General features: G+C 35.7%; 1 protein-coding gene across 6 annotated transcripts in view; it reads left to right on the forward strand.

Annotated features, from left to right (window-relative positions):
* NRG1 (neuregulin 1) overlaps window positions 1-18,868 on the forward strand; it is a 585,159-nt gene extending 566,291 nt beyond the window's left edge. For 4 of the 6 annotated variants that reach the window (XM_075283721.1, XM_075283722.1, XM_075283726.1 and 1 more), the window contains 6 exons: window positions 4,150-4,173; window positions 11,089-11,191; window positions 11,668-11,794; window positions 12,896-13,026; window positions 14,569-14,769; window positions 16,559-18,868. In XM_075283721.1, coding sequence (XP_075139822.1) covers window positions 4,150-4,173; window positions 11,089-11,191; window positions 11,668-11,794; window positions 12,896-13,026; window positions 14,569-14,769; window positions 16,559-17,231 — 1,259 coding nt within the window. In that variant the 3' untranslated portion in view covers window positions 17,232-18,868. The remainder of the gene's footprint in view (window positions 1-4,149; window positions 4,174-11,088; window positions 11,192-11,667; window positions 11,795-12,895; window positions 13,027-14,568; window positions 14,770-16,558) is intronic. The other 2 variants (XM_075283723.1, XM_075283724.1) reach the window with 1 other exon arrangement.
* The last annotated feature ends 1,231 nt before the right edge of the window (window positions 18,869-20,099 follow it).

Consider the following 20,099-nt stretch of genomic DNA (forward strand, 5'->3'; position numbering starts at 1 on the left):
AAATCATTGACATAAACCTTGTGACTGCACATTTGGTGTCAACATTGATTTTAATTTTGCACTAGTCTCTGTAATGTATTGCATGGGCTATTACATTAACAGATTAGTAAGTTGAGGTTAAAATTTCCAAAAATTTAATCATGCAAAGTTACAGTCCTTAAAGCTGTTGACCAAAAAAATTACAAAATGACTATTCTTTAAGAAACAGCATCACGCCAGTCCATTAGTGTCTGGTATTGCAACTTCGAATGAGGTTGACCTGCAGTATAAAACACAGCCTGTGGAAGGTGTGATGTTGGGTTCACACCAGCGCCCGATCTCCGTTTCCAGGTTTCCGTCTTCTGCCGACAGAAGACGGAATCCTGGCAGACCGTGTCCGCGGTGAAACCATTTTTTTTTTTTTAACTGGACACAAAGTCCTGCATGTCCGTCTTTGTGGCCGGTTAAAAAAACCTGGTTTCGCCATGGAGAGCACAAAACCCTCACAGGCGCTCAACAGCCGGACACTTTCCAAACCCATTCAAATGAATAGGTTTAAAAACTGACTGCAGGTTTCTGTCTCCTGTCCAGTTTCAGGCAGGAAACCTGCATAACGGAGACTGGGGCGCAGATGTGAATGAGTCCTGACACAGTTTTTGAAAGAAAGAAACAATGTTTTTAAGTCCTGGGCAAACCATCAACATAGTAAAATATTTATCCACCCACTATCCATAAGATTTTTCCCTTTTTAAAAATGTGATGAAGCTGCCTTCAACTTTAAGACCAGGGCCCCATAAAAAACGTGCTTACAAAGTGGATGGGATTCTGGTTAATCCCATACACACATTCCATAAAAAATCTGCAGCAGAAATGCTGTGATTTCAAAAATGTTTATGTTTTTGTAAATCGCAGCATGTAAATTATAACTATGGGAACACCGGTATTTTCTGTATAGGTATAAAATAAGCAGAAAGTCTGCAGAGTAAAATGCTGTGGACTTTCTGTGAAAAACGCTGCTGAAAAAAACGTGGTGTATTTCCACTGCATTCTTTTCTGCATTGTTTTTCTGCTGTGACTCACTACGTGGGGCCTTAGCCAAAGGGTATGTTCACATCTGCGTGAATGCTTGGGGATTTAAAAATGCAGAGACTTTTCTCTCCATTTTTTTCTGCATTTTTCGGGTGGAAACCCAGCAAACCCCATTACAGTTTATGGGTTCCGCGGGTAACTGCTTTTTAACTGGATTAGGTTTCTCAGGTCCCCAAGTGGACTTGAGGAACAGAACGCCAGACGCAGGTGTGAACCTAGCATACGAAGGATTTACTATATTTTTCAATAGTAGCCCATTTTATAATAATTAGTAAATAGTTAAGGATATATAATATCATCCTGTATTGTTATAACCATTAACGTTTAACTTCCTTTTTTATATGCTATTGTGTCTGGGGGGCTGTGGTGAACATTTTTGTAATATATTTTATTAACCTATCAAACTTTTTTTTAATAGAAAACAGGCTGTAAAGTTCCCATTGGCAGTTCTCTAATTAAGCATTGCCAGGGAGATACTTCTTTATCCCTGTACTCAATGTAGCATGTACTGAAGCATTTACCAAAGAGGGGGTGGCCACATGAAATAGTAAAAAGTGCCAGCTATAAAAGATTTATAGATATTAGAGATGAGTGAACACTGTTCGGATCAGCCGATCTGAACAGCACGCTCCCATAGAGATGAATGGAAGCACCTGTGATGCCGGCCGGCCGCCGGCAAAGTCAGCGTCACAGGTGCTTCCATTCATTTCTATGGCAGCGTGCTGTTCGGATCGGCTGATTTGAACAGTGTTCGCTCATCTCTAATAGATATCACTAGTTCCCAATTGTGTTTAATTAGTGATATCTCAGGTTCTGTTATTGTTAGTGCTGAGAATTTCAGCTTTCTTGTGATGCCAGAAACATTTTTCCAGGGGGTATGATACCAAAATGATTGTCCACCCATTGGTAAATGCTTCAGCTCTACATATTTACAATATAAATGTGTACGCACCTTCCCTAGTAACAGCTCAGTTAGAGGGTTGCTAGGGAGAATGTAACAGCCTGTTTTATAATAAAAGGAAGTTAGATAGGATAATGAATTATTGTACAAAATGGTACAAACACCCCTCGACACAATAGCGAAAAAAATGGGAGCTAAACTTCAACTCTAGAGCTGCAAGTATACTTACTAGTGATCTCCCTTTTATATAACAATTTCTACATCACAACATACTAAACAAAGGATACACAAAGCATAACATATTTCCCCCATGATGATTAATCCAATGAAAGCCTACTACTATTTATGATATTTCAATTACCTCTGATTTTAACTTGAAGCATATTTCCAGTTCTCTAGACATAAAGTGATTTTCCAGGATCTAGATTTAGAAGAACTATCTTAAAAAAAGGTCATTAATATCATATCAGTAGGGGTCTAACACTTAGCTCCTTCATTGACAAAACAGCAAGCAAATCAGACAGCTCCATACACTGAGTAGTGGCTATGCCAGATTGCTGCAGTTTACATCACATTTTTAGGGGTCGTTCACACTTGCACCCCCCCCCCCCCCGGGCCTCCATCGTATTCCCCAGAGAAACTGCATAGGGGATGGCTTCCTGGGGGTCAGCCTTAAAATCCATTCATCTGAATGGGTTTTTAAAGCAAACCGCCAGTGTCCGTGTGCAGCCTCCCCGTCGGGAAACCATTTTTTTTCGGCCAGACACAAATTCCTGCTTGTCCGGCTGGATGGTTGCTTTGATTGAGTTTCTTAATAAAATGCAACATATTCACATATATTAATATATATAGAAAGAAAGATTGGTCAATGAAAAGATAAAATGTTGGAGTGATAATATGAAAAGGAAAGATTAGTGGTTTGAAGGATAGATAGACAGAACCCTAGACATGTAAATGGACATATAGATAAGTAATAAAGCGATACATATTGTAGAAATGCATGAAATTCCTTCGGTAAACACAATGTACTCTGCCATATTCATACATCAGTTTAATATACGGTAATACATGTTAGCGGTTTTACCCACAGGTAATGAACCAAACACAATGTTCCTTGTCCACCGTAATAGAAGTGTAGCTGTGAATAAAAATGACACATTAACTACTTCCCTAGCGCAGAATCTAAAGAACAATGCATGGTTTCTCAGCATGTTATCTTGTTAAGTTCCACAGCCAAATCACATTCTAGATATGCAGATCAATTTCTGATTGATTTATTTCTAATGGAAGCTGCATAATTACTTCTTATGAAAAATAATCTAATAATCCAAATTTCCTGCCATAAATGCAAAAATATGTATGCATGGGCATGCTACTAACTAAGCTTTGTATGCAACTAATGTCTAATGAGCGGTGTCAATATAGGCTGTTATTAATGGCTGTCTTTGGAAGAAATCTGGATGGATGCCATTTGATTTAACATATTCCTTTGAAGTGTTACTGATTGATGTCCTCAGATCCTGATAATTCCATTTTATTTATTTCTTTATTTGTTGTTTCATTTGGATTTAAGTTATCATATTGTATTAAAATATTAGTTATTGCTTAGTATACATTATCTAAATGCTAGTTATTGAAGTGCTTACAACTTATTAATACTGCAAAGCCCATGTCTTAATATTATGATGTAGTCAGTATTTAGACTGTAACTGGGTTTCAAAAATAAGAAATACAATGAAGGAGTTACTTTTTTTATCATGTAGCTTATGATATCTTTTTGGAGATAAGCGCAGTTATAAGTTAAAGTGGATGCAAATGAAATATGTAACAAGCATTTTACTATGATAACGTATGATAAATGTGATAATGACGTAACATTGCTAAAAATATGTCTTAGGGGTTATAGTAAATGAGTACTGAGTATATATGCACCTATATATGTATACATTCAGATTTCTTCCTGTGTCCCATGCTGATATATTAAGTCTATGTTTATACTTTAAATGAAATAAGACATGGACACTTGAGTTGACCATTTACCATCATGTGTCTTGTTTTGATGTGCAGACACAGAGTAGCCATGGTATTCATGTATAATTTGTTTTTTTGGAGTACAGTGTATTGCTCTTTTCTGAAACTTTTCCCTTTTCTTTCTTTTTGTCAACTTTCTGCATTGGCAGAGCATCTTGGAATTGAATTTATGGGTATGGACCAATCATTCCTTTTAGCCTGCAGATATTAGAGCCTAAAAGCTTAAAACCTTCTTTTTTTCCTTCAATTTCTAACCAATTTCCTTATGCTTTTGGAAGGGATCATACAGCTATAACATAATCATACCTTCTAGAGTCGGTTATTTGTTCTTCATATAACATAATCCTTAACCCTAAAGATGCATAATCCATAATCCTTATAGAGAAATTGTGGTTCATTTTGCTTGCACTATTACTAAACTGATTTATTTATCAGCTACTCCCAGTTTATTGGAATATATAGATTATGTTTGGAACACTAAACTAATAGACAATACACAAACTTCAAAAATACCAAGTGTTTTAGTAGAAATTATCCAAAAAATAAAAATATTAAGTTCACAATTAAACAATATGAGAGCATATCAAAGCTGAAGATATTGAGCTAGTGGTCTAGACTCCAATACTATTGAATATTTCTGAAGTTTTTAGATAGAATTGTATTTTGCTGGTCAAATTCCCTAGTCAACATAACATAAGATCAACATTACAGTATATCAGAATGCCATAGACACATTATAATAATAATAAATTGTTTATATAATTTTTATGCTATGATTATATGCGGAGAATTGTATTAATGCTTTTTTTGTGTGAAGAATTTGTGTGTCTTTAGTTTTAACATAGCAAAAAGTGACATTGACAAAAAATACAACCCTATGAAATTAGGAAGAAAATCTTTCTTTTCCAAAACAGAGCTACTCTTGACCATGGGCTATGTCTGGTATTGTAGTTGAACCCCAGTCACATGGCTGGAGCTCTTGTCAGAAGCAGCCCATAGACATGATTGTGCAGAAAAAAAAGGAAAACTCAGGCATCCATTTTATTGTACAAAACACAGTTTATTTTGATTTATGGAGAGAAATCTATGTTTCTTTTCTTTAAATAAGTTGTATAGTATTAAGCTAGATGCACACGAAAGTGGTACAAAACAGTCTTACACCCAAGGGGCACTCGTTTTCATCGATCCCCCATACATTTCATCATATGAAGGGATTTGTAAAATGGGCAAAAATAGGACATGACCTATATTTTAACGGTCCGTGATAGCAGACTGTCAAAATAACGCTCATGTGACTAGCTCCCAATCACGGACAGTGAAATTAATGCTGCCATGTGGTCTCTCTTAAAAAAAGAAACAGCCTTAAAAAAAAAGTTCAGAAAGAGCAACTGTCTATTGGAAGTGTATAGTATTACAGTGCGCTACCTGTCCTGTAAGCAGGAGTGGAGCTTTCTTTGTAAAAAAAGATAAATAAAAATACAAGTCTTTATTTCCTTTTTAAATCCCTTCTGATCAAAGAACATTATGAATATACCTGTACTGTGCCTAAACTGTGAACATAGCATTATGTTGCCATCATTTTATTATACCTAAATATGGTTTTTTTTAGATATTGCATTATGGCTTATTCTTAACTTGATTGAATGGAGCGGTCTCAACCTCTCCGTTATGGGGCTCCAACAAGCGCTGCTGCCCCTTTATTCTGTCCCTGTAGATGGGGTCCTCACCAATCAAACCAACATTGATGGTCTTTCCCAAGGATAACCCATCAATGTACTGTATACTTACATTTCACATGATAGCATTCATTGTCTACATTTTATTTCTAAATTCATCTCCACGTTCATATCGTTCATACTACAAATTGATCTTAGTCATTTCATGCTTCTCAGTACATCTTATTTTTCATTACATTCACCAAGGACCTAAGACATTTGCTCGTGTAAAAGTGTCTAATGGTCAGTGCTTTTATAAGGTGTGTTCACTTATAGATTTGGTGCTAATTCTCTTGAAATATTAGCTTTGTTAACGTATTGGATAATATTTTGAAGAATATAATGTACATTATTGTTTTAACATTATCATACAGCATGTACAACATTGATCATGACTGATGATGAGTTTATACTAGGGGGTATAAAGAACAGTAGTCTTAAGGAGGTCTCCCAGATAAGTTGTAGGTAAGCGTATATTATATACGCCAGGAGAAGAAGACAATGGACATGTTAAAATTTAACATGTTAAATTTTAACATGTCTGATCTTTATTTTTCATTGGTGACAAGCCTCGATTGTGTGGTAACAGTATTGGCTCCATTTCTCATTGAAAATACATGCACACTCAGCCATAAGGAGTGTGCATGTATATGGGGAGTTCATTTGGACAGCTCTTCAAAGTATATGGCCAGCGTTAAGGTATACCATACCTACCAGACAGTATCATTGTTACAGTACATCCATTCAGTAGACTTTTGAGTACAAAGATTTAGAAGTACACATATGATGATGTCCTACTTGTAAATAGGATTCCATGTTATTATAAGGGTTTCTTAGCTACCTAGTCTCAATCTGGTACCTATAGGACATGTGTTCTCATATAATAATCATATTGTTGCTGTAGGTCATTCTGGAAAGTATTGATTTGAAACTGAGAAATTTGTACTGGCTTGATCTATATTGTTCAACCTTTAATAGCAAGTCACATTCTTGATGTAGTATATATATGAGAGTAGTCTGAAAAACTTCCGACCTCCACATGTAGATGGCAACACTCGTCAACTAAAGTTGGGGAATGTATTCGTGCATGCGTTGGAATGTACTCACAGAAATTTCAGCCATTTTGCACCAGCTGTTTTTCTTTAACAGTCGTTGTAGTGAGTCGATGTGAGTGATTTTGTGAAAATGGATAAAATCATCATCGTCAACCAAACTGGTACGGCCACGTTTAAATTCAGCTGCCCAAAATTTGATGGTGGTACATGATGGTGCAGAGTCCCCATACGCAGCATCCAACTCGTCTTTAATTTGCGAAGGTGTATTGCCTTTCAAAAACAAATATCTAATGACAGCTCGATATTCGATTTCATCCATTTTCTCAAAATCACTCACATCAACTCACTACAACGAATGTCAACGAAAAACCGCTGGTGCAAAACGGCTGAAATTTCTGTGAGTACATTCCAACGAATGCGTGAATACATTCCCCAACTTTGGTTGACGAGTGTTGCCATCTAACATGTGGAGGTCAGAAACTTTTCAGGCTATCTTCATATATATATAGCTATATAAGAGCTGGATGGCAATTGACCACTGGAGGACTGTTGGCCATTTCTAAGAGCATTAGGTAACGTCCCATGACTGCGCTGACCCTAATACAAGGTTAATAGGATGCTGTCATATTTGTGATTATTTTGTCTATTGGTTTTATCAGTTCATCAAACATAGCAGGTTGGTGTCAGTTTAGAGTGTGAGCAATAATTCTAAAATGATCGTTTCCCATTGTATGATAAATTCTGAGCTATAAAGTAACACCCTATAAATTGAGTATCCGGCCATTACAGGTAGCTCAGGGGTTATGCTGTATGAGAATTCCCTTCAAACTCTGCTTCAACCTTTTTTTCAAGCATTTCCTCACTCTTTTTTTTCCAGTATCAAGCATGCTGTGCCAGGCCTACAGTTGACTCCTCAATTTGTGTCCCTTAACCCGTTTTCCTTTATAAGATCCCTCTCTGACTCTGCCTGTCCTTCATGATTTTTTCTCTAATTCTGTCTCCTTTAGTCTCTTTTTCTTTTTGTAATCTAAGCGAATTCCCCTTAGTAAATGCTGACTTCTCTCACTTTATTAATAATCTTTGCTGTTCATTTTTGTTTGACTATGTTCATATCTTGTTAACTGTATATTTCATGTTCATGACATTGGCTTGCAAGTTCCTCATTCCCATGCAAGAAGTGCACTGTATCTTAAAATGACGTTCAGTTCGGAGGGGTACTTACAATACTAAATTTATAAGACAATACTACTTTTGATGGGAAGTATATGATTTGGTTGTAGCAGACGTATGTTCCAAGTATCGGCCCTATAGGTTTTATTTTCAGTTTCTAAGCTAGAGATCATATAATTTTAGCCTCATCTCAATGATATTCATATGTATACATTTCTATACTGTTTAAAGCAGATTGGTCATCTTATTACACTGGCAATGTGAGGACAGCATATTACAGCTACAAGTTGTGTACTACTAGTAGCCAAAATAGCACAAAACCTTACAGAACATTTAGGAATGCTGGAAGAATACAATGGACTTCTATATATTTATATGTCCAGTGTATTCATGTGGAAAACACCCCCCCCCCCCCATCCCGTCTCTCCCTGCCCCTCGTGGCAGTGATTGATAAGCTGCCATATAAATGTGCATACACAACCAACCTGCTAGCCGCCACTTTGAGGGGTGGGAGGAAGTCAGGGGTTCTCTTTTTATGAGTACACTGGAACTGTAATAGTAATTCCTCAATAGTCTTTTACTGGCCCTATTGCTAAATTTCAGTGTCATTTTGACTATTAAGAGTATATACGTGTAGAATCAGCTTATTAAACTGACAAATCTGCTTTTTATAAACAGTAAAATCCCCCATATTAGCTATTTTGACCCATTAGATTGACATAACATAATTTCTATTGCTTTTGCTAACTTTCCATACATGTCCTTCAAGGTATTTTAATGCCTGCAGGCTATTTAGGAAACCTGGGCCATTGGGGATTTGGGTAATTGCAAATGTATTTTCCTGTTTCTTTTAATTTCCAAATTTAATTTGAGATATGGATCTACTTGTTACATCTCCACCAGTTACTAATTCAATAGGGAACTAATAGTATGTGCAATTTTTTACATTTTATAAAAGATCTTTGAGGTAAGTTCAACTCAGGTACAAAATCTTGCTTCCATAGTGGATCTTATTGAATCTACATCCCATCTTTCATATTTCTTTTTCACTGTCAGCAAACAAACTAGGGATGCCCAATAACAACTTTGGCCCGCTTGAAAATAACATTTGCCTCAAATCACTATAATAATAATAATCTGTCACTATACATAATGATTGGAAATGGAATATTGAATTAAAAATGATAATAAGACATTATTTATATTTGTGAAATTTATAATTTCACAGAAAATTTCTAAATACTAATGCAGCAAGATTACTTGTATAGGTAACTATTGCCACAATTTGCAATGGTATATTTCACTTAATTTCAAAGTCTACTATATATATGCTGAGAAATGAGAGCTATATATGTATATTATTTTTCCTGAGATACATTCCTTGCAAACTATCAATAAATATTCTATGAATGTAAATTATATCATATGATTAAGATTTTTGCACTAGTTACTCAAACATACTTCCATCATCCAGTTACATAGCTGACTTGAAATAAGCATGGAAGTGGTTATTGGAGCATGATAAATACTGACATCATATGACGGAATGGTTTTCTAATATTACATTTTTTAGGCATAGCAGTTAGTTCTAAGCAGAAAAAGCGCATGTGTAAAATTATACAATTAATCATAATTAATAGAGATGAGCGAACACTGTTCGGTTCAGCCGATCCGAACAGCACGCTCCCATAGAAATGAATGGAAGCACCTGGCATGGCGACCGGCTGCCGGCAAAGTGTACGTGCCAGGTGCTTCATGGGTGCGTGCTGTTCGGAACGGCTGATCCAAACAGTGTTCGCTCATCTCTAATAATTAATAATCCGTTATGTATCTAATAATATTAGATATTTTAAATAGTAGAGGATTTTACTAGTTGAATATCACCTGCAATATATACAAGTTGTATGAGATAAATGCTTAGATTTCCCATTTTCTCATACATAAAGGCAGTTGTTAAGAAGCAAATTGCATAGCAACTAGCATTATAACACTACAATAGTTAAGGCACAAAAATGGGGCGTGCAAAAAGTTAACATATTGTAGTACATTGCTTCTAAACTTTTTGCTGCATACTATAATTCTAGGACATGATTGAGTTTTCATTCTGTGATCATATATCCTATGGTCTATGGCATCATGTTCAATGTTTGTCCTATTTTCTAAAATGTAACTACGTTACAATACACTAGACACTGAAATTATTTTAAGTAAATGGGGGATGGGAGGACATGTATGGTTAAACTATGTTAAAGAGAAGCAAAGCTTTATGTAGATTATGTTCATTTATTGGTTAATATAATTAAACTTTATTAGATAAACAAGTAGATAGAATTTTTTTTTTTTTTTCAAATTATATTCCATTGGCAATTGAGGCATAGTGGCTCTAGCCATACCGGTGAATTTTATTTCAATATTTAATGTCCAAAATTTTCCAATTACTTTCTACTAAGCTACCGAATAGCATAACATTTTATTTTATATTAAGGTACAGTGCACTACAAACAATAAAAGGTCTTTACTTTAAAAGATTTACTTGCCATTATTAAATTATAATATACCTCTTACTGATGTAATATGTGCAAGCCAATATCAAATGTTTAGTTTAAGTATACATGTTTATCTGACGGGATCTTGTGAAGATACAGATACATTTGGTCTATTTATGGCAAAAAGATGCCACGTTTTTCTAATCTCATACAACCCCTTAAAATAGTTGATACATTACATTTCTCAAAAGAAGCTTTCACTGAAATGGAATTTTTAGTTCAAAGTTCTTACAAGTAGCAAAAATTTTATTACAATATATATTATTGTAGACATATTATTTTACATTATAATTTGATTTGGCTTTTTAACAATATAAAATATCCCTTCACAAGATTTGCATCAGAACTTATGTTTCATTGCTCCATACATAAATGTTGAAATATTTTCTTATATATCTCCTCTATTTTTGTTATTTATATTAAATATTAGAATTTATTGATTTAAAAAATAAAATAATTATATTTATGTAGTTTTAGACATTATTGCTGTTTGTAGTTAGCATTTTACTAGGAGAAGTATGATGTTATTTAACGGTAACACAATTGCAGAATTAGAGCTTGAGTGCATCTTTTTGTTTTATTTTTTATTTTTGCTTTTCTAGAAGCCGAGGAATTATACCAGAAAAGAGTGCTGACCATTACTGGCATCTGTATTGCTCTTCTTGTGGTTGGCATCATGTGTGTTGTGGCCTACTGCAAAACAAAGTAAACCTTTTTCTTATTTTATATCTCTATGAATATTTTTTTATAAGAATATTGAGTGTTGAGTATAACAAAGTCAGTATGTAGATCAGTGTGTATAAATGTTTTTTTTTATCAAAGAGGTTCGGATCTCGCTAATAGGGTCTAGTATAAGATGGCAGTCAGCCAAATTATATGAGATATAAGATATATAAATGCATTATACTGAATACTATACTGAATGAATACACATGTTAATCATATAGATTTAATGGACTGAATCAATTACAAAAGAGTTACTCATATGTCATTTAGAAACTTTTAGAATACTTCTTGATTTGGCATGTTGTTTTTTTCTTCTGATATTTTATAAGTTAAATTTATTATTTATTTATTTTAATATTTTAAGAATTTTGAATGATATTGGAGAAACCATGTCCATACATTTTTGCAACTTGACATACAAAATGCTCAACATTTCAACTTCAACTTTTCTTTAGGAAACAGAGAAAAAAGTTACACGATCGCCTAAGGCAAAGTCTTCGATCAGAGCGGAACAATATGGTCAACATGGCAAATGGACCACATCATCCGAATCCACCGCCGGAAAATGTCCAGCTGGTTAATGTAGGTTTCTGTAAAGTAACTTTGTGTAATTTGAAAATGTAATTCTGGCAACATTCTCTAGTTGAAGGAAGCCAGAGTTCTTTAAAGGGATTCTACCATTAAACTACTTTTTTTTCTAATTACCATGTCGGAATAGCCTTAAGAAAGGCTATCCATCTCCTACCTTTAGACGTGATCTCCGCCGCTCCGTTCCGTAGAAATACCGGTTTTAACCGGTATGCAAATGAGCTCTCCACAGCAATGAGGGCGGGCCCCAGCGCTGAAACACCGATGAGCGCATCCCCATTGCTGCCGAGAGCTCTTTCCTGCGCCGCCTCCTTCTTCTGCAGCAACTCCGCCTCTTCTGACTTCTCTTGCTCTTGTAGTTTTATACAGGAGCATAGAGAGACAACCCCAAAATGGCCGCAGGCTCCTGTATTGAACTGCCGGCCGGCGCCATTTTTGGGTAGCCGCTCTTGCAGTTCAATACAGGAGCCGGTTGGTGGCCATTTTTGGGTAGCCGCTCTTGCAGTTCAATACAGGAGCCAGTCGGCGGCCATTTTGGGGTAGCCGCTCTTGCAGTTCAATACTTATTGCTTATAGCAATTCATATGGCGCTACTTAAAGAGAAAGTGTCACCAGGAAATGACCTATTGTTTAATTCACCTTGTTAAATCTATTTTTAAAGAATCTTTAGTGATGTTGTTTTTAATTTTCCATGTTATTATCTATATTTTAAAAAATCCTCAAAAACCTTGTAATATCAACTCTCGCCACTAGTTCTAAAATAGTTGGTGACTTACTACACATATAGACTGTTATAGGTAACAGTAAATGAGCTGAGCTCAGTAGAACTCTGAGACCTTTCTCAGTTTTTGCAACACGTTCCTGTAAGTCAGAAGAAGTTTTACCGGGACTTTGTAAATAGGGTGGTTGGCCCATAAACTGGCAGAATTGCATTGTTCTTTTCTGATAAAAGTTGCCCTTAATTGTAGAACTAATGTTAACATGCATGTAGAATTGAGCAAGAGCTACTTAATATGATAAAAAATTGACTTTTTAATGCTTTAACCATCTTGAATTATAATGAATGTTTTTTTTTTTTTGTTTACATTTTTCCAGCAATATGTATCGAAGAATGTTATATCTAGTGAACACGTAATTGAACGTGAGACAGAAACATCATTTTCAACAAGTCATTATACTTCAACAACACATCACTCAACAACAGTAACCCAAACACCAAGCCACAGGTATGTGCACCAAATCACTTAAATTAGTGGGGGAAAAAAGTGTCATTCATCTCCGGACGATGAACAGACAAACTAGTATCATTATATTACCATTTTACACAATACTCAACGTCTGTTACCTTTTTTGGGCCTCATCACGCCATCCAGCACTCTGTCTCTGCCTGTTCATGACATCCAGCACTCTTCTGTGATGTCATGTGCCCGGTGTCACAACTAAGGCCTGTGATGATGCTCAGCGTGCCCATCTCACGCAATCACAGGCTTCAGTGGTGACCCAACAGTATAATAATTTTACTTCCGATTCAAGCTGAACAAGTTCAGAGTGAACCAGTGGTTCGCTTTGTCAGAACACAGAATAAAACAAATCTTCAAACTTTCACCCATCTTTAATTTTGACATTCAAACCTTCCAATAACAAGTAAGTTAATGGTTTCTAAGCTACATAGTTAATAAGATTGAGAAAGAAGCAAATCCATAAAGTTCAACCTACAGTCCAACTCGGGATGCTAGGTTTTTATCTCCCTCCCTCTAATTGCAGGCAGTGTTTCACATTGAGGATTGCTGCTTAGCTTACTTGTAACCAGAATACTAAAATCCTTCTCTATTTCTGTTGTCTTCAGTGGTTTTTCATGTAGCATTTATGCAGCATCACGGTTCTTCCCGCAGCAAGTTAAACAGTTTGCAGAGTTTTCCTCTGCGGACTTTCTGTTGCAATTATACCTATAGAGAAACCGCCGATGTTTATGTAGGTATAATTGACATGCTGCGATTTCCAAAACCGTGCCGGTTTTTGAAAAAGCGGCATGTCCGCGTGGAGGTTTTTCCTGCAAAGTGGGCATGGGATTCGCTAGAATCCCATCCACTTTGCCTGTACTGTAAAATGCCACAATTTTTCCTGTGGCGTTTCGGCCACGGGAAAATTGCAGCATTTCCATCCCATGAGGCCTTGGCCTTAGGGCCTTAGGGCCCCTCTTTCCTCTCACTAACCCTGGGTTTGGCATTACATTTTTCATACCATTTCTGTCTTAATAATATATATTTTCTGAAACTAATGGTGGTGACTGAAATTGAAAATCTCCAGGGGGAACTAACCTTTACCGCTATTGGCTCAATACACTGATTCTTCAGCTTAGCATCATTCTGTAGCATCATGAAGAATGTCCGTTCCTGTTCTCACACGTACTAAGACCATTTTCACATGCAAACTCTCTAGGGGAGATTCATGAAATCTGTCTTTGCTGCCCATAACAACCAAACACATCACAGCTTTTGTTTCTTATAGTATTCTTAAAAGTAAAAGTCTGCCCTGTGATTGGGGCAACAAAGACATTTTTGCAGTTCGACAGTTGTCATGAATGGGCCATTGTCTGAACCCTGGACTCCAGTACGGTGACACAGTGATAACCACTGAGCCCTTGTATGCTTTAATGTGATATGTCTCATCACCAGCTATTGCAATAAGACATAACATTTACTATTATGCTGTACTTATGTATGAAAATAACTATTCTAAAGCAACACGTTTGATTCTGTTATTTATAGCTGGAGCAATGGTCAGTCTGAAAGTATCATTTCAGAGAGTCACTCTGTAATTGTCACATCATCAGTGGAAAACAGTAGACACACAAGTCCTACAGGACCAAGAGGACGACTCAATGGCATTGGAGGACCCAGAGAGTGCAGTTACCTCAGACATGCCAGAGACACTCCAGATTCATACAGAGATTCACCCCACAGTGAAAGGTAAGTTATATATCATTTTGTGGGATTATTTTGAAATAATTTAGAACAATTTCTTAAAGATCACATGTTCCAATCATGTTTTATTTTATAAATTGCATTTCTGGGAAACGTCAATCTAGTCTGTCAGGTATGATCTAGATATTCCTATTAAAGTGATATTTAGTTTCTGAAATAATAATGCCATAAAATATGGGGATTGCACAAAATTTGAAACACATGGAACAGATTTACATAGGTTGTATGTGGTCTTGCAAGGTCAGACACAAGGACAGATGTTATGCTTTTTTGAAGAAGGCAATTGTGATTCCCTAATCCTGCACTGCCCCTTTTTAATATAAAAAAAAAAAAAAAAAAAAAAATAGAAGCACCGTATGGGCATAGGATTTATTTCTCAGGGGACTAGCTTGACTATATTTAAAGTTTTAAGACTAAACCATAACTGAATAAAAGTAGGGTTATCCCGAACATCTGCAAATGGTTAAAGGGTGCAGCATGAAATCTTATCACAGAAGACAACAAAATCCAATAGAAAGGTATTGGCAAAACATTTTTTAATTGGTTTTGGATGTCTTCTGTGATAAAGATATACTGCAGCAATTTAACCGATTGCAGAAGTTCAGGTTAACTCTGTTACATCTGTACACATGGTGGCATTTGACACCAATAGATTCCCATGCAGTGAATGTTGTCTTACTGGATGTCTTTATATGTAATAGCATAATACAGTTGAAAAAGGGCATACAGTCATATACCAGACCAGCAGATTCCTAACAGATATTCATGTGTTTTACATTTGTGTTAGGTTATTTCACATACACCAGCTTGGCTCTGCAAACATAATGTGCATACTCCTTAAAGCTGGAGAACATTTTCCCTACATTCCTAGATTTGTGTCAGTAACTGTATTTGTTACCCTTGCTACACTGGCATTGGGATGTGGCAGATAAGGTCCATTACAATGAAATTGATATGAAGCCCGGTTCACATCTGTGTTTGGGTCATTCCATTCCCCTCTCCACATGAAAAATGTGGAGAGAAAATTCCTGCAAGCAGCCTTCTCTGCATTTTTCGTGCAGAAACCAAGCAGAAACCACGCGGACCCCATTATAGTCTATGGAGTATGCGGGTTTCCTTAGGTAACCCTTTTTAATGTGGATTAGGTTTCCATTCGGGGCTCCCCAAGCGGATTCCCCAAATGGAAACTCATTGCTGAGGTGAAACGGACCTGAATAATAACAGTTCAGATAGTTATGATGGAGGATTTCTGTAGCACCTGTTAATTTTGTCAAACAGTGTATATTCTGCTGGATGGATTTATAGACTTCTCTCGAATGTTTTGAATATCCTAAAATGAATGGTTCAAGTGTGTTGAAAAAGCTATCAAAAAGATAAAATGCTATTAAAAAGATATTTTTTTATTATTATTATTATTATTATTATTAACCTAGATATAATTGAGATAGTTTTATATCTCTAGACTAGGACATCAATATTTACTCTGTACACAGGCTCAACACTACATACAAGTATTGGTGTTACTACTCTGGCAGTTCAGTCTTGACCACTTGACTATGATTGAGTTGCAATACCAGACACAGCCATTCATACAAGTGAAACACTGTCTGTAAGCACAATGCAAAGGCTTCAGGACTAACTGCAAGGTATATATATATATATATATATATATATATATATATATATATATATGCATATGTATTCTGCAACACCTAATTTTTATCTAATTATGCAACATCTAATTTTTGCTTTCTTTTTGCTCTTCATGGCATAGATATGTTTCGGCAATGACCACACCAGCTCGTATGTCTCCGGTAGATTTTCAGACTCCTCTATCTCCCAAATCACCGTGTCTGGAAATGTCTCCACCGGTATCTAGCCTAGCGGTATCCGTTCCTTCTGTGGCTGTCAGTCCCTTCATAGAAGAAGAAAGACCATTGCTTTTGGTGTCACCTCCAAGATTACGAGATAAAAGATATGACTTATATTACCATCATCACCATTACAACCAGCAGTATAATTCTTACCATCACAATCCTGCCCATGACAGCAGCAGCCTGCCACCAAGTCCTTTAAGAATAGTGGAGGATGAGGAATATGAAACCACGCAAGAGTATGAGCCGTCAATGGAGCCCGTAAAGAAACTAGTGAACAGTCGGAGGGCTAAAAGAACAAAACCCAATGGTCACATTTCCAACAGATTAGAATTGGACACTGACACAAGCTCCGAGAGCAGTACATCTGAGAGTGAGACAGAAGATGAAAGAATAGGCGAGGATACACCTTTCCTGAGTATACAAAATCCTTTGGCAACCAGCTTAGAGTCAGCAAGTGCATACCGGCTTGCGGACAGTAGGACTAACCCAACTAGCCGATTCTCAACACAAGAAGAGTTACAAGCAAGGCTGTCCAGTGTAATAGCTAACCAAGACCCTATTGCTGTATAAAACAAATAAAACATAGATTCACCTGTAAAACTTTATTTTATATAAATGAAGTATTCCACCTAAATTAAACAATTTATTTTATTTTAACAGTTCCGCAGTAGAAAACAGGAAAAGTTTTATAAATTAAGTATATGTACAAATGTGTTATGTGCCATATGTAGCAATTTTTTACAGTATTTCAAAATAAGAAAGACATCAATGGTGCCTTTATGTTATGTTATGTTGAAAACAGTTTTTGTATGTCCCAGTGATTGCTGTCCCACAGTATTTTTGCAACACTGCCCTATCTTTTTCTTTTCTTTCTTTTCCGTTTCTTTAATGGCTTGTTGTGCATTGCATTAACAGTGTAGACTGAATGTATGATTTGCAAGCGTTACAGCAATCCCTCATTGTTTGCTTGTGGTACTGTAGACTAACTTGTCCCTACAATGCAGTACTCATCCAATTTTTTGTAAGAAGACTTGTTTTGCTTTAAGTATTCAACCAGGTTATATCTGCTGTTTGCTGGCCAAAGCTTTGCTTCTGAAGCTCTGATCTAATAGTAGATTAAAGAGCATGCTACTATTAATCACGGCAGGATAACAGAGACTGCAAATACACAATGTTTAATACTTATTGGAAATGCAAATGCTACTGTGACATACACAATACTTAACTAGAAAGTCGATCACTTCTGGAAATGAACACCTTTCAGATGATATGATCCATTTACTGTTTCAATGACAAACTTGTCTATAATGACTGACGGCTTCACCCATTCCCTTCCCACTTAAGCATTCCTCAAACGACGGGTCCCATATTTAATGAACAAAAACACTACTAAGTAATATAAATATCCAACATGGAGATTGAGCAGGCAACTGAATACAAATAAAGGTGCAATTATTTTTGACCATTTATTTTTTATTTTTTTTTATTTTTTTTTTTACTATGATATGTTATGTGTTATATGGGGTTTACTTATGACACATTGACACTATAGACTATTTATTAGTTAGCAAATTCTGTTACTTAGAATAACAAATAACCTTGTATGAGAGGATACTTTCACTTTCTTTGAATTCTATTTTTTATAGGCTGAGTATGAAAGGTGTGCGGTTTTTTTATTTGTATTTAGCAGGATGAGAGTGGTTCTTCTATTTTGATATAACGAAAACGTATTTATTTGAAAAGCACGTTTGCATTCTACAGGCTGAATACATGCATGAACATTTGGTTAGGAATGTGCATGATACAGTGATAAAACGAGACTCAGTGACTGTTAGTAGTTTCAGTAGCTTTGGATACATGTTGGAAATATTGCACCTTTTACAACAAGAAGGACTTTTTTTTGTCCATCATGTTTTCCCAGTGATTAGTTAAGCATGAGTCTACCTTTAAACTACCTAATTTCTCGGGACAGGTAAAATATAAAATATTGTCTTCCATACTCAACGATTGACAGTTACGAGTACTGAGCAGGGAGCGAAAGAAATGTCTGTCTGTTGGTTTCGTTGTTCTTTTTTAGAATATATTTCTCTCTTAGAGAACGTATGAGTAAATAGATTTCAGAGCTGCCATTTTCACTGTGACTAGCTAAAGAATGATGCTATTGAGTTAAGGTTTTTATTGCATTTTAAATACTAGAGAGATTTTTCACTTGGGGTCAGTGATAGGATTTCCTTGGGATTTCCGGATAACTGGCTACTTCAAAGAAAAAAAAAAAACTCTCTATTTTTTAGAAATATTGCCAGGACATAAACAGCATTCGGATTCGAATAACAGAAATAGATGGGGTTGAATGTTTGTGCTTTTGAGAGAACTTATGCATTTTGTATTAGTAACTCTTCTCTGCTTGTTGCTTTGCTTTCCAAACATGTTTTCCATTTAATTTTTTTTATATTTTGTGTATTTTGTACGCCATGATAGAAAATATGTTACACTTGCGTTTGTGGGACTCTCTACAAAACTGACATGAATTAAAATACTTTGCTTGTTAAATATCTGCACCTGTAGTTTTCAAAGCATATCCCATTATAGTGTATAGTAGTAACGCCTGCCTCTGCCTTTTAGGCCATATTGGCTATTAGAAAATTGTATTTTATTAACAAGCGCTGCAGAGTAATAGTAACAACACAATTGGCACATATCACAAGGTCAAATATATGTTTTTTATGTTTGTTTTGTAAATACACATTCCTAGATATTTTACGTATTCAAGTACATTTTGCGTCATTAGCCCTCTCCTGGTTATGTGTGTAAAGAGTTAAATACATACAAATGACTTTTATTTATATTTAGGCTACACGACTAGGAGAGAATTTCATACTATTTTATCTTAAATGTTTTAATTATTTTAAAGTCTTACATTATTATATGTTTCTTTTCCGAATGTAATGTATTCTTTTCCGTTTTAAGTAATTTATTGCTCAGAAGAATGTAATGGAATTGGTAAAAAGAAAAGAGAAAAAAAATATATTGCAAGGTACTTAAAATACTAAAGAATTTATTATCCCAAGAACTAAGCAATAAGTAATTGTTGATTTTGTTTTTTTGGTTGTTATTCCTTACCTGCAAACAAACTGCTAATGCAATAAAATGCTACAATATACAACCAAGGATTTTGTGAGAGCCAGCTGACACAACAGAGTGACCTATAACCTCTGTCATTACTGACCCAGATTTTCAATCATTGGTAATAAGACAGGTTATTCTCCCCCTCAAAAAGTAAAATAAAACGTTCTGGTCATGCTGTGAATCTCTGATAATTTGTACAAACCTTGCATGTGAAAATCTGTCTGAATAAATTTTCCACTTTTAGTGACTTTGAGAGCTCCCCTTGTCAATCCTTACTGGTAAAAGTGTTAAGAGCTACTGACTGGCCAAACC

The sequence above is a fragment of the Leptodactylus fuscus genome, chromosome 1 (genome assembly GCF_031893055.1).
Source record: "Leptodactylus fuscus isolate aLepFus1 chromosome 1, aLepFus1.hap2, whole genome shotgun sequence".
NCBI classification, from domain to species: domain Eukaryota; kingdom Metazoa; phylum Chordata; class Amphibia; order Anura; family Leptodactylidae; genus Leptodactylus; species Leptodactylus fuscus.